Below are 15,882 nucleotides of genomic sequence, written 5' to 3' on the forward strand. Positions count from 1 at the left end.
TGTTCTGTTTTTTCTGTTTTATATAAATTCCTAAACCTTAATAAATATATTATAAAAAAATAATAATCCCCTGTACAGTGGTACCTCTGGTTGCGAACGGGATCCGTTCCGGAGGCCCGTTCACAACATGAAAAGAACGCAACCCTCAGCGTCTGCGCATGCGCGGGTTGCAATTCGCCACTTCTGCGCATGCGTGAGCGGCGAAACCTGGAAGTAACCCTTTCTGGTACTTCCGGGTCGCCGCGGGACGTAACCTGAAAGAACGTAACACGAAGTGGATGTAACATGAGGTATGACTGTAGTCATCAGTTCAAGAATGGCCATAACTGAGTCAACACAAGATGAGGCCAAAGGGCACAAGGGATCACAACAAGAGCTGCCTTGTGGTCTCTGAGATGGTGTTACCCAATGCCTCCTTGCTTTCTCTTATTCCTGGAAGTCCCATCCAGGACATCTTCATGGTGCTCCTCTGCCTCCCTCCCTCTTCAGATCCTCCCTTGAACCCTTTCCCCACGATTCACCTCGTCTCCTTGCACAGCAAGGCCCAGACTGCATCTCTGTACGCATTCAATCCTCGTTCGTCTTTCTTGCCTCTCCCCACTCCCAGTCTCTGCCTTTTGATGAGTTGTCTTTGCCCACTGTCAAAATACAGACCCCTAAGCTCCAAGGGGCAGGGACCTGCCTTCACACTGCTAATTGCTGAAAGTTGGAAAAGTTGCGTTGGGTTGGCTGGCGTTGTATGCATAACAAAATATGAAAATAACCTGCAATGCAAAAATCTATCAGTTCATAAGCCAGTAATTATGCAAACAGATGCAATCTACAATTATGTCAAGCTTTTGTATAAGCGCATTTCAAAAAGACTCAAATCAAAATTGCATATTTTTTTTGGGTGGTTGGGTAACCAAGGCACAGCTCCAACTCAAACCACTGTGCGTTCCATGACAGAAATGGCTGGTAGTCAAATGATTACGCCGCGCTCTAACACAGCTGTCGCCAAAGTCCATACAATAATAATTAGAATTATTGTTCTCCTTCAGCATGAAGAACAATCTGGGAATTGGACTTTCCATTCCTAATAACAGTCCCGTGTGATTGTAGATTACCTCTTTTGATAATTATTGCTTCGTGCTTGGACAGATTTTTTCCCTTCCTTTTTTGCAACACCAGCTATTTTCATATTTAATTGCTGCCTTCAAGTATTTGGGTGGGCCACCAATACTGGACTTTCCTCAAGTACTAGCTTTCTGTTTCCCCAACAAGAGAGCCGGAGACATCTGATATTTTGCCCAGAAGACCAACCCGCCCGAAGCCAGTTCTATTATCACCACTGACACACACGCGTGGTTGGTGCAGAACTTTGAATGCTTTTATTACAAAAATATCTTGCAAGCGAAAAACAAAAACAAACAACAAAAAAACTCAAACGAACTTAAGGTGCAATTCATACAAACAGTCACCTATAATTTTTTTGATCCACAACAAATATATCCCAATACGGCTTCATTTTTCTTCTTTCTTTCTTTTCCTGGTCCCATTTTCCTCCCTGCAAAACCAGGGCCAAGAGACTAGGCTCAATGGAGTGGTTTGAAGCCTCCCACTATGGGCTAAAGCTCTTGGCATTCCATCTCCCAAGCTAGGGTACCATTGAACTTCTACACATTCCCATCCGACACCGCTGAGGAGGAGGGTGGCAGTGGAGTGTTTGGAAACAGAGGAACCGAGAAGCTGTTATGACATTTCTGCCTTGACTAAGGACCAAAGTAAATGTCAGGAGAAGCTGTGGAAGCCAAAAATGGCAGCCAGAGGTCTTCCTTCCTCCCCAAATAACATCCAGCTAGCTTACGAACATCCTGGTGTCATGGCAACCTGCATCTTCCAGCAGCCAATGATGTGAGGAACCATAGAGCATCGCGATGTCAGGACAGGTCTTAAGTTGGGAGGGGAAGTTACCGAGGGAGAGGAGAGTTGTGAATGTGTGACCGCCATTTTGGACAGCGGCTGTTTGCCTCCTGAACCGTTGGCTTTGGCCTCCACGTCCTTATGCATGATGTACGGAAGGAGCCAAGAGAATGTGGCCAAAAGGACTTGTCTTTGTGACCTCAGAAGGGTGAGATGCCACCATGGCTTGCCGTTCCCAGAACCGTATCTGCCCAAACCACACTCATACCTCCCCTTTCTCATATTAACAATACAAGTGCCTACTGGCATTTTTTTTAAATTTTAAGCGCAATGTCATCAGTGTCCCAAAACTCTTCCCATCACACATTTATTTTGAGCAAGGGTGAAGGAAACTGTGGTCCTTCCATTGCTTCTGGACTGCAACTCCCATCAGCCCACTGGCCATGCTGGGTGGGGCTGATGGGAGTTTTGAATCCAAGTGCATCAGGAGGGTCACAATTATCACCCATCCCTGCTTTACTGACCCAAGGAGGAGTTGTTCCCGTGTCCCGAAGCATCATTGTGAACAGGCACCTTCTGGAAAAAGGAGAAGGTGCTCTTGGATGGTTCCACTTTGTGTCTCCACCAGAAGACACTGGCACATTTTTGAGACACGGAAGTGACAAGAGAGGCCTGCCCTGTGTCTTTTCAATGTGAAACCCATCGAGATTTGCTCATCTTCCTGAAGAATTTAGCAAATCGGGCTAAACTCTTCCGAGTTTCGATTGCCTTCATCCTGGATCTCGCGATCCGCTTGGGTCAAACTTAAGGTGGAAGATCTGCAGTAGAGAATTTGGAAGACGTCACTTCTCTGCAACCCTCGCCTCCTGTTCTCGTTCCCCCACTTCCTTCTATTTCCGCAGAGTGCCAGTTAGTTCCTAAATTGCCTTAGTTTTTTGTTTTGTTTTAAAAGGAACACAGAGCCACAAATAAAATAAAATAAAATAAAAAGAAGAGGAATTTTGGTTACTGGCAGCAGGAGTCACACAGGGTAGGTTATGGTGGGTCAAGTCACCATGGGGGAGAGGACAAGTTTTAAGAGACCCCCTCTCTCTTCCCCAGCACTTTATCCCTTTTTAAACTTTGCTTTTGTGCTTTTCACACTAGTGCTAAGTACACAGTACTACACCCACTCACAAAGAACACACACAAATACTGGTATTTTTTTCTCGGTTTTTTTTAGTTCTAAAAGGAGTAAACAGTTATAATGCTGAACAGTCAACACAGGTGGTACGACGGTGTTTCGGGCAGGGTGGGGTGGGGGCAGCCCTACTTCCCATGGGGGCAGAGAGGTGCTATTCCTTATCCCAAGTGCTCCCCCAACCCTGCCCCAAAGGCTCTTTCGGAAAGAAAAGTGAGCAAGACCACCAGAGGAAGGGAGGACAACAGCATGGATTCGGCCAAGAAGGAAAGACTGAAAGGCAAGAGGAGGTTCCCTTGGCATGGCGGGCGGTGAGATCATGGGGAGGGCGGGAGCAATCTGGGCTGCCAAAAGGTGTAAACTCTAAACTTGCAATGAGCTGCCTGTTTTAGTAGCCTCATGAGAAGTTTCGCCCCACCCGCGCCCCAGTGCGGGCATCGGCCCATCTAAGCCAATCTACTGGCATTGACCCCAAACCACCTTTCCCCTCCTCTGTCAACAGTCATTGCCCCATAATCACTCACTGCTGTTCCCCTGTGGTCCTGGGGTGGGGCCCCCCAATGTTTGCTTGGGCTACTGCACATTTGTGAACTGTGCAAAACAACAATGATAACGAAACCAAAATGGCCGCAAGAAAAACGAGCCACGATGGAGCCCAAGCAGAGTAGCAGGTTGGGCTTGTGAGTGTGTTTGTGTCGTGTTAGGGAGTGGCTCTGCAGGAAAGATACGAGCAGATGGAGATCTGCCAGGATGGAGAATGGCTGGCTTGTAAGCTCTCTCTTCTCTAACCACGCAAGGCATCCTACACCGCAACAGTGGTGGTGGTGGCAAGAATCAGCTTTCAGAAGCACACACACACACTCTCACACACCTCTTGCAGGCCTTAGTTCTGTTGTGAAGGTTGCTGCCCCTACTTAGCCAAATCTGGGAGGGGTCAGCCGAGGAACCCAGCAGAACATGGCAGAGACGGGAGTGGACAAGATTCTTCAACGTGGCTTCGTATTTCCTAAGGCCTATCACAGAGGCTGCAAGACACGTCCGAGGTCACCCCTCCCCAATTCTAGACACACATAGGGATGAAATAAAAAAGGCGGATTAAAAAGAAATAAAAATGAGGAGCAGATTGACACACCTAAAATGCGTTCTACAGATTTGGCTTTGCCAGAGATCGGCCCCTGGGGTTAGGCAAGATGGATGGGTTGTCGTGGAACAGCCTTCACCAGCCTGGTGCCACCAGATGTGTTTGGACGGCAACCTCCACCAAGATCAACAGGTGATGGGAGTCATAGTCTGAAACATCGTGAGGACACCAGGTTGGCAACTGCTAGCCCAGAACAAACTGCTGTATCTCCAAGAGGCACTGTCCCAAGACGTACTGTCAGGGGGAGAGGGAGGAAAATACATCTGTGGACTAGAGAGATACAAAGTGAATCAGATGCCACCATGAGCAAGAAAGTAGGCTTCTTCTTCCTCCTCTTCCCAGGGGGACCTGGGGAAGTGGGTGTTTCCTTCTCCTAAGGACCACCAAGTCTTGATGTGGGTAGCGTCCACTTGCTTCTTCCCACCCCACAGAGCTAGCTGGGGCTGCCATCTTGGCTTTGTTCAGCCCCCGTGGAGGAAAGAAAAGCTTCTCAAAGTGGCATCTGAGAGGGTTTGGTTGTCCCAGAAGGAAGTGGAGAGAAGGCCTTTAGCTGGCCAAAGCTGAAGAGAGAGGCCCGCCTGCCTCCAAGGTGACAACTCGCCACTTGCTCCGTGTGATGTGTTTGGATGAATCAAAAGAAGAGAGTTATGGTCCCAGTGATAAAAGCTGTGTTAGATCCTTAGTTGGTCTAGGCACCTCCCGTCCACCTGATAACCAGGGGATGAAGAGGCGCCATGAACTAGCCCAAGTACCAGGATGCAATTGTGTGTAGCACCAATTAGTTTCCTCCTTGACCTTGGCTACGTACATTAAGTTCCACTCAAAGAAACTGCAGGAACCGCTCCTTGGCAGGCAAATCCCACGGCTCCTCAGTTGAGACCCAGGCTGGAGACAAGGCCAAGGATCCAACCCCAGCAAGGGAGGTCTCCGACAACCCCGCAAGAGGGCCGGCAAGCCACAGAGAGCCGACGGCGGCAGCCAGGGATCACTTGCCCCGAACCTGTACGCTGGCGTATTCTGAGCTGGTTTCCTCCGGCTGTGGGGCAGGTCTCTTGGGAGCTTTGCTTAGGTGGACCATGTCCAAATCTGCATAGGTAACATTCTCGTCGTTGGGCGCTGGCGGGACAGTCTGGATGCTGGCGTATTCAGACTGCTGGCTGATCTCGACCACCTGCTGGGGGCTCTTCTTGGGCGCCTTTTCGAAGTTCAAGTCTGCATAGGTGACGTTGTTGGGATCAGGCTCCTAAGAGGGCAGGAAGGAGAGGGAGAAGTCAGTAAGGAAGCATGAGAGAAGGCCCACGGGACCATGGGAACCTGCCACAGCGCCATTGCAGAGCATCTTGCTTTGCAGGCAGAAGATCTCAGGTCCAAAGACAGAAGCACTGTTTTGGATGATACCCAGCTCTACCTCTCCTTTACATTGGAACCAGTGAAGGCAGTGATTGTCCTGTGTGAGTGTCTGGAGGCAGTTGGAGGACAGATGGCGGCTCACAGGTTGAGGTTGGATCCCAACAAGACAGAAGTACTGTTTTGGGGGTACAGGGGGTGGGCAGGTGTGGAGGACTCCCTGGTCCTGAATGGGGTAACTGTGCCCCTGAAGGACCAGGTGAGCAGCCTGGGAGTCATTTTGGACACACAGCTGTCCATGGAGGTGCAGGTCAATTCTGTGTCCAGGGCAGCTGTCTACCAGCTCCATCTGGTACGCAGGCTGAGACCCTACCTGCCAGCGAACTGCCTCACCAGAGTGGTGCATGCTCTGGTTATCTCCCGCTTGGACTACTGCAATGCGCTCTACGTGGGGCTACCTTTGAAGGTGACCTGGAAACTACACTAATCCAGAATGTGGCAGCTTGATTGATGACCAGGAGTGGCCACCGAGACCACATAACACTGGTCCTGAAAGACCTACATTGGCTTCCAGTACGTTTCTGAGCAAAATTCAAAGTGTTGGTGCTGACCTTGAAAGCCCTAAGTTGCCTCGGCCCAGTATACCTGAAGGAGCGTCTCCACCCCCATCGCTCAGCCCAGACACAGAAGTCCACCACCTTTGGGCAGTTCCTTCATTGCAATAAGTGAAACTACACGGAACCTGGCAGAGGGCCTTCTCTAATGGCGCCCTCCCTGTGGAACATCCTCCCATCAGATAAGTAACTATACAACCTTAACAGAGATAAGTAACTATACAACCTTTAGAAGACACCTGAAGGCAGTCCTCCGTTGGGAGGTTTTTAATGTTCTATTATGATTTTATATGTCTTGGAAGCCGCCCAGAGTGGCTGGGGCAAGCCAGTCAGATGGGTGGGATATAAGTAATAAAATTATAATTGTCGTCGTTAAATCCCTGGCATCTCCAAGAAGTGCTGAGGAAGATTCCCTTCTTCAAACAGCTGGAGAGCTGCTGCCAGCCAGGGAAGGCAATACCAGCCTGGATGGACCAAAGGTCTGATCCAAAATGCAGCCACTTCCTATCAGGTCAAAAAGTCCTTCTGGTCTGGCATCCTGTTTCTGGCAGTGACCAATACCAGGAGCGGCTGGCGAGCAGGGAAGACTCTGAAGACCTGGCAGCCTGGCATCTACCATCTACTGGGATGGTGAGACTGGGGCTGGTCCAGGACGTTTTGCTGCTTCAGGTGAAACACAAGACGTTGCCTACCACCTTGTCATCCTCTGTGTCTGGCTGCCCTGCCAAGGCAGCTGCCGCCTTCACGCTTGCCTGTCGCAGTGGCCAGGAGGAGGCAGGCAGCGGCAGGTCAATGGGGTTCTAGAGCAGCAGTGGGAGCGCCAGATGGTTTGTGATGATGTTTCTGAACCACCCTGCCCTCGCCTGCTCAGGGTCCCAGGCTGTGATGCCAGGCCAGGTTCACAGTGGGGCAGAGACTGTGTCCCACCATATTTCCTGAAGCCCTATCCATCTCTATCTGTCTTAATTTAATAGGTGTCAATAACTTTCAATTCAGCAGGTTTATTTGTTTTAATTGCTTAATTGTTTAAGAGTCCGCAAGCCTTTTTTTTTTAAAAAATTAACAAACTAATTAACGGAATGGCGAAATTAGTTTCATACCGTCTGATTCAATTTAGACTGTGCGAGCCACTTTTAAAATATTTAACAAAGCAATTTGCAGAGTGGCGGAATGTGCTTTTTCTTAGTTAGAGATGTAGGGGACGGCCTCCCGGTTTAGCCCCCTCCCTGACCAGCTAGATATCTATGTGCAGGGATTTCTTCCCACCTTTCTCCAAAGGGGCAGCGCCACATGCCTGCCCACCCCACCCCCACCTGTTGACTGAAAATGCTTCGGCTCGGGAACAATTTCACCATGTGATCTGTTGTTTTTGCAAGACTGGCTCCAAAGGAAAAATAAATAAAAGGAAGCTTACTGGGGGTGCTGGGAGATGCGAGAACAGCTGCTATGAATTCAGAATAATAATTAAACACACACACACACACACACAGAGCAATGTGAGCATTAGACTGGGTTTAGGGTTTTTTGGCAGCCTAGATGAAGCTATAGACATCACTTCTCCCATTGTCCCAAAGGAATGACATCTTCCCGATGCAAAGACAGCTGTGTACGTACGTGAGCAGCTACGAGGCTGGAAGAAAAACAGCCACGCGCAGGGCGGAGGGGGCCTGGTTTGCTCAGCGAAATCGCACAATCGCGCCACACAAAAGGGGGCCTCTAAAAATAAGCCCTCGCCTGGCTGCCGTGCAGCTGGGCCTTTTCAGAAGGGAGCGACACTTTGTGATTATTTTGCGAAGGAAACAAACAAGAACGTCAACAACAGAAAAGGGTGGCCGTCAGCAAGTCTTCAAGGGCGGTGGTTACAATCCCTGTTGTAAGGCGGCGGGGGAGAGACTCCGTCGCAGACAAAGCAGGGTTCTAGTCCTTATTGTCTAGGGGGTGGGAGTGCAAATGTTGCCTTGGAAGTACGGGATACAGATGCGGGGACACGGAAGCACAGTGAAAAGAATCACAAAGGTACAAATTCCAGCAAACAAGCCAATGGAGGGACGAAGCTGCCAGAGTCGGAGACAGGCAGGACCTCCTCTCAAACCCTGCTTTTTTGGAAAACCCTTTCCTGATTGTGTTATGGGTTGTTATTGTAGGGTTTTTTTTGGGTGCCATTCTGGATGATGCCCTGAGTACCTTCTTTGTCATAGGGTCCTGTACCCAGTGAGGTTAGAATCTGACAAGTGGAGTTTGCTGAGCTAGTCGGAGAGGTTTCTTCGTAAGAAAATGACCTTTGCTGGCCACTTAAGTGTCGTCATCAGCATCCCAAAAGAATGAGCTGGGTTGCAAGAGCGACAACTGAGTGATGGGCAAAGAGGTGCCTTCACATCACTTAGCTGCCAGTGGAGACACCAGTTTCCCCATACACTCTGGGCGGCTTCCAACAAAATATTAAAATACAATAGTCCTTCAGATATTAAAAGATTCCCTAAGGAAATCAGCCCTGAGTGCTCACTGGAAGGACAGATCGTGAAGCTGAGGCTCCAGTACTTTGGCCCCCTCATGAGAAGAGAAGACTCCCTGGAAAAGACCCTGATGTTGAGAAAGATGGAGGGCACAAGGAGAAGGGGACGACAGAGGACGAGATGGTTGGACAGTGTTCTCAAAGCTACCAGCATGAGTTTGACCAAATTGCGGGAGGCAGTGGAAGACAGGAGTGCCTGGCGTGCTCTGGTCCATGGGGTCACGAAGAGTCGGACACGACTAAACGACTAAACAACAACAACAACAACAACAACAACAACAACAAACAGGGCTGCCTTTAGATGTCTTCTAAAAGTCTGGTAGTTGTTTTTTTCTTTGACATCTGATGGGAGGGTGTTCCACAGGGTGGGCTGCACTACCAAGAAGGCCCTCTGCCTGGTTCCCTGTAACTTTGCTTCTCACAGTGAGGGAACCACCAGAAGGCCCTTGGAGCTGGACCTCAGTGTCCGGGCTGGATGATGGGGATGGAGACGCTCCTTCAGGTATACTGGGCTGAGGCTGTTTAGGGCTTTAAAGATCAGCACTAACACTTTGAATTGTGCCCAGAAACGTAGGTACTGGGAGCCAATGTAGGTCTTTCAGGACTGGTCTTGGTGGCCGCTCCCAGTCACCAGTCTAGCTGCCGCATTCTGGATTAATGGTAGTTTCTGGGTCACCTTCAAAGGTAGCCCCACGTAGAGCGCATTGCAGTAGTCCAAGCGGGAGATAACCAGAACATGCACCACTCTGGCGAGGCAGTCCATGGGTAGGTAGGGTCTCAGCCTGCGTACCAGATGGAGCTGATAAACAGCTGCCCTGGACCCAGAATTAACTGTCCATGGACAGCTATGAGTCCCAAATGACTCCCAGGCTGCGCACCTGGTCCTTCAGGGGCACAGTTATCCCATTCAGGACCAGGGAGTCCTCCACACCTGCCCACCTCCTGTGCCCCCAAAACAGTACTTCTGTCTTGTCAGGATTCAACCTCAATCTGTTATCCACCATCCACCCTCCAACCGCCTCCAGACACTCATATGGTAAATAAAACCATATGTCCAAAAGACACTGCAGTCTCCTTTGACCTTCATTCCAAGGACACCAAACCTGGGCAAGCGCCTGGAATCCATGGGTTTCTCACCCCTCAGAGATTGTGTAACATTATTATTGTTTGTGCATCCTTCACCCTAAGGCCTCAGGGCGGGTTACAATCCCATTGCACAAGTAGAAGGTCAATAGAACTTTCTTTCCCTCTCCTCTTTTCTGGTGTGTCCATCCCTCGCTCAAATCTGCTCTGGAAGGTTGGAGGAACCGTTCCCCAGGGCAGATTTTTGGGGGAGGGAGCAGGAGAGGAAGTGAAAACCATTCTGCTGCCACGATGACTTAAATGGATATAGGAATGGACTCCCTTCAAAGCTGGTGGACTGTCCTTCATTAGAGATTTTTAAACAGCATTCAGACATGGATTCTTCAGCTGAGATTTTTTGCATTGCAGCGAGTTGGACTAGACAAGTCCCTTTAAACTCTACCACTCTATGATTCTAACCCTATAAGCCTGTGATCGCTATAGGAAAAGGGTGATGGTTTTACTCTAGCCTCCCCAGAAGGAGACCTTTTTGGAAAGTGGATTCAAAGTTTTTAAAAATATGAAACCTTCAGGGAATATTCTCATACCAGCTGGTTCAACATGGAACCCCTGTGCTTGGCAGAGAATTATGGGGCACTCAGTGTGCTTGCCCTGATTCTTGCACCTCACAGTATCCTGAGTCTCTTGGACAGTGAACTTCAGAACACACCTAGCCCTCCTCTGAGGCTGGGGGTGAAGCGGAGGAATTCAGATTGGTTTACATGTCAATGCAAACATCCCTAATCTTAACAAAAAAATTTTTTTCCTTCCAGTAGCACCTTAAAGACCAACTAAGTTAGTTCTTGGTATGAGCTTTCGTGTGCATGCACACTTCTTCAGATACAGAAGTGTGCATGCACACGAAAGCTCATACCAAGAACTAACTTAGTTGGTCTTTAAGGTGCTACTGGAAGGAAATTTTTTTTTTTGTTTTGACTATGGCAGACCAACACGGCTACCTATCTGTAACTAATCCCTAATCTTGCACTTCCTGAAACGGCAAGCACACCGAAAGGCATCTATCCTGTGAAAGTCACACTTCTCTTCAAATTTTGCTATGCATTACTCTAACTAAAAAAAAACACAACCTGCATAAATATATTTGGGGGAAAGGGTGTATAGAAATGTCTATCACCAGTGAAGACTGCTTTGCGAAAGTGTGTATGTCAGCAAAATGCCATGCAAAAATGGGCAGATTAGGATACAGTGGATGTCATTATCATGCACTATATTATTATGCGCTCTCATATTAGGATAAAGTGCGAATTAGGATAAATTAGAATAAATGAGCACTAAAGAGTTGATGAATTTTAGTGAGGGATTCACTGATGAGGAAATGTGTTTTCCTACAGGCATCTGGTCGGCCACTGATCTAGCAGATGCTTTTCTTTCTTTCTTTCTTTCTTTCTTTCTTTCTTTCTTTCTTTCTTTCTTTCTTTCTTTCTTTCTTTCTTTCTCTCTCTCTCTCTCTCTCTCTCTCTCTCTCTCTCTCTCTCTCTCTTATGCTCTTAAACTGAATTTAATATCTGAAATTGACAGATCTGCCCAAAGGATGATCTAGACGATCAATGGTCTGGAAACCAAGCCTTATGAGGAACGGTTGAGGGATGTTTAGCCTGGAAAAGAAGAGCCTGAGGGGAGATACAATAGCCATCATCAAATATCTCAAGGGCTGTCACAGGGAAGAGGAAGCAAGCTTGTTTTCTCCTGCTCTGGCCCCGAACCAATGGATTCAAGAAAGGAGATTAAACACCAGGAAGAACTTTCTGACATTAAGAACTGTCCTTCACTGGAGGTTTTTAAGCAGAGGCTGGATAGCTATCTGCCCTGAATACTTTAGTTGAGATTCCTGCTTTACAGGGCATTGGACTAGATGGCTGGACTACAGTTTTATGAATCTATAATTACCTGTCTTGTCTCCCTGCACCAAACTCCAGATGAAACTGCCATCTATGCATGTGCTCTAATCTGCTCATGTGCAATGGCTATCTCAAACGGACACACCTCAGCTTCACCACGGCTTTGGCTTTTAATCAGATGGAAGTTCATTGGACGGAAAGTGCGTCAAACAGAGACATTTCTCAGGAAACTACAGGGTACAGGTGGATTAATGGCTAATTTCATGAGCACTTGGCTTCAAACACCAGCACTGCCTCTGCTCAACATCTGAAGAAATTTAGAAGAACTTACCTGATTTGCTCCCCCAGAAGCCTTCTCAGATTCGTGCAGCCTAAAGAAAAATGGACAAAGAAAGTCAAACAAATCACCAGAGAGTAAAAGGCAAGCCTAACACAGTTGTTTCTTCATTAAAATAAAATAAAATAAAATAAAATAAAATAAGGCGCCACTTCCTGCTTCTTAAGTCCTCTACTGAGGCCTCTTGGACTTGCAAGAGGAATGTGCACTGCTGAAAATTCTCCTGCAATTTCCTTCCCAATGGGAATTCTTTCCCCACCTCTCAGTTTGCTCAGCAGAGGAGAGAAAGCTTGATGCAAGTTTGCAAAAAAGCCAGAGGAAGGTTTTGCTAAATGGAGCTGGAAGACACAACCAGCCAGCCACCCAAATTCTAACCGTTACACTAGTTTGTTAGTTTCCTGTTCAAAGCAGAAGCCCAGACTTACCTCACAGATGTGGGCTCTTTATCTAGAGAAAAGAAGAAGAAGAAAAATCCCACGTAAGATGGAATATATATTTTTACCTGGGTTCCAAGCAATGCCTGTTCAACTATAGGTGCAGACCCTGCCAATTGTGTTTGTGTGCATGCATGGGCGTCTTCCAATCATTTAACAACAGCAACAACAAAACAACCTCCCCCTGCCTGAGTTAAGACTCCCTGCTCTGCTGTGTCTCATAACTCACATGGTAATTTTTTACACAGCTCTTCTCAATTTTGTAGCTCATGAGCAGATAATCAAGTTTGCCCCATTTTATATTTCAGCCTACCATGTCCCAGTTCTTATTTTGGACCTGGCTTTGGTTGTTGCTGTTGTTGTTATTATTGATTTTTTCATATCATTCCCAAAGATCATATAACATATTTTCTTATCTTACACAATGTTTTGGAGTTCCATCAACCACATCTGAAGATTTTTCAATCTTGATCCCTTAATCTACATTCATTTCCTTATTACTTATAATAATCCTTAACTAATAATTCTCTTCATAATCTTCTCTGCGATATTTCGCATAGTCCTCCTTACAAAACTTATTGCAGTCCTACTAGCGTAATCTGTTTATTGCAATTGCTTTTCAAATAGTTCAAATATCTACTCCAGTCCTCTGAGAACCTCTGTGGACCTGGCTTTGTTGCTGAAGCTCTCAGAGGAGGTGGGAGGGAACAATCAAGGCGATTCAGGAAGCTTGAAGTCTCTCCATGCTGGTCGTGGAGGTGGGAACCAGTCTCTGAGAACCACGACATAGTGATGGAGAGGGAGGGAGGCTGAGAAGGTGGGAGGCTGAGTTGGACCACTACTCCTGGGTGTGTGTGTGCAAATATTGCTGGTGCTTTAGAACCTATCTGCACTATTGGAGACCGTGATATTGGGCATAACTCTTTCACACACTTGTTTGCTAAATTAAAATCTCTCCCACCTTCCACCATGCAAGGAATTATTGCCCAGCAGGAGAAAACAGAGACAGGCACAAGTAGTGATACCTTTCCCTTGCTGAGAAGGGCTCAGAAGACCATCTGATGAAGCTGTGTTGGAAGATCCAGGAGAGATAAAAGGAGATGCTTCATCACATCAGACATGGATGGCACTTAGTCAAACTATGAAACTGACTCTGCCAAGATGATCACCACCAACCTGGGTGGCTTTAAAAGAGGATTGTGCTAATTCATGGAGGGCAAGGCACAGTGGTTATCAACTTTGCCCAGTGTCAGAGACAGTGTGACTCTGAAGACCACTGGGTGGGAATCACAGGTGGGGAGAGAACACCCAGGGGTCCTGCTTGTGGGTCTATGGTTGGCGCTGTGAGAACCAGATGGCGGACTAGGTTGTCCTTTTGGCCGAACTAGCTGCCAGAACGTAAGAATGGCCTGCTGGATCAGGCCAATGGATCCTAGTCCAGGATCCTGTTCTCATAGTGGGAAACTGTGACCCGGCCACAAGAGCCCTCTCCCCTCCTGGCTCATAGCCCAGAGCCCTCTCCTCTACAGGTTCTTGGTTCTTCTTACGTTGACCATTCCTTTGTCCCAACAGCCCCCAAATATTTTCTGACTCTCAGTCCCTTTCAACCACCAGCTTCCTCAGTACATCTGTATCAAACAAAGCCAGGTGATCATAACATGATCTTCAGCAGATGCCAGGGTGCCAGTTAACCCAACCATGAGGCAGCCTGCTCCCTCACCTCCCACAGCATCAGGAATAGCACCTTCACAAGTCTCTCCCTCCTCTTTGCCACCAGTTAAAGACTCAATAATTAGAACTGCCAGATTCTCACTTTCTCCCAAAACTTTCCTTGCTGACACTTTCAAAAGAAAACCCGTATTTATTTGTACGGGCGACATACGACCCAGCAAATTCTTATCGGATTATGCATCGAGTCAGAGAGACCCCAAAGTCTAGTTTGGCCACTCAGTGGAATGAACTTGAGCCGACTGCCGATGGGATCACAAGAGGTCAAGGATGGCAAGTGCCATGATGTTCTGGAAGCACTTAAATTGTATGGATTTAATCTGATCCAACCACCAGGGGCTCCTCCCCACACCTGCTGCTATGGGTCCCACAGCCATGGCATTGGGGGTAGGTACCCCATGCAGAGCCACCAGTTCATCCAGTTTGTGTGCCTCTATGTACCCCTGTGGGTGATCTGAACTGGACCCAATTGACCCAATGGCAATGCAGGGGGGTTGGACTCCAATTCTATGACACACATGCAACAAATATCCTTTTTACCCTTGTTATGCCTTGCATGGATGAAGTAGATGATAGTCACCACCAATACCACCAGGAGGGCACAAACCACGGCGCTGATGATGTAGATCTTCTTCTCATCTGCAAAGAGATTGCATTGATTTAGCTGGCAACTGGCGTCCTGCTTCCCCATCTCCGTAGCTCAGTGGTTTAAAGCATCTGCTTTGCATGCAGAAGGTACTGGGTTCAATCCCCGCCAGCATCTCCAGGCAGGGCTGCGAGAGACTCATGCTGGAAACCCAGGAGAGCCCCTGCCAGTCAGTGTGGACAATACTAGGCTAGAAGGACCAATCCCTTTATCGGGGGAATTACAAACTGCATAATAACAACAACTTTAGGGGTTTTTTTGTTGGCACCTGTCTGTCTTGAGAGACAATGGAGTTTGCCTCTGGGACTGAAGTCAGACCTTGTCCTTAGCAGCACCAAAGTGACCTCTTTGGGGCGCAAGCCTGGGCAGCGTGTATAGAGGTCCTGGGCTGCCCAGATGACAAGACCCCCCCCTCAGCTCACTGGTGGGGTCCAAAGGAAGCAGAGCAAGACACTCAGCACCAGCTTGGCCGCTGGAGGAAGGTGTAAAGGTAAAAGTAAAGGGACTGCTGACCATTAGGTCCAGTCGTGGACGACTCTGGGGTTGCGGCGCTCATCTCACTTTATTGGCTGAGGGAGCCGGCCTACAGCTTCCAGGTCATGTGGCCAGCAGGAGTAAGCCGCTTCTGGCGAACCAGAGCAGCGCACAGAAACGCCGTTTACCTTCCCGCCGGAGCAGTACCTATTTATCTACTTGCACTTTGATGTGCTTTCGAACTGCTAGGTGGGCAGGAGCAGGGACTGAGCAACGGGAGTTCACCCCGTCACGGGGATTTGAACCACCGACCTTCTGATCGGCAAGTCCTAGGCTCTGTGGTTTAATCCACAGCACCACCTGCGTCCCATTGGAAGCAGGTGTACAAGGCGCCAACCAACCCATCTTAGGGTCTCCACTGCAGATTTGCGTAGGGTTTACCCCTTAGCCTTTTCTTTTCCCGAAGGCAGGTGTACATAAAACAAAATGGCTTTAAATTTGAACTTAGCCTGATTTTTTATGCCCCTTCCTTCCTTCCTTCCTTCCTTCCTTCCTTCCTCCCTTCCCTTCCCTTCCCTTCCCTTCC

The 15,882-nt window shown here is 48.1% G+C and overlaps 1 protein-coding gene across 7 annotated transcripts in view; it reads right to left on the minus strand.

The window, feature by feature from the left end:
* Positions 1–1,347: 1,347 nt before the first annotated feature.
* Positions 1,348–15,882, minus strand: part of LOC310764573 (tyrosine-protein phosphatase non-receptor type substrate 1-like) — a 119,938-nt gene continuing 105,403 nt past the window's right edge. For 6 of the 7 annotated variants that reach the window (XM_083618823.1, XM_083618821.1, XM_083618819.1 and 3 more), the window contains exons 6-10: positions 14,717–14,815; positions 13,474–13,515; positions 12,440–12,461; positions 12,009–12,048; positions 1,348–5,466 (exon numbers count right to left, since the gene is read on the minus strand). In XM_083618823.1, the coding sequence (XP_083474949.1) occupies positions 5,209–5,466; positions 12,009–12,048; positions 12,440–12,461; positions 13,474–13,515; positions 14,717–14,815 (461 nt within the window). In that variant the 3' untranslated portion in view covers positions 1,348–5,208. The remainder of the gene's footprint in view (positions 5,467–12,008; positions 12,049–12,439; positions 12,462–13,473; positions 13,516–14,716; positions 14,816–15,882) is intronic. The other variant, XM_083618824.1, reaches the window with a different exon arrangement.

This window comes from Podarcis filfolensis (assembly GCF_964270895.1).
Source record: "Podarcis filfolensis genome assembly, chromosome: 6".
NCBI classification, from domain to species: domain Eukaryota; kingdom Metazoa; phylum Chordata; class Lepidosauria; order Squamata; family Lacertidae; genus Podarcis; species Podarcis filfolensis.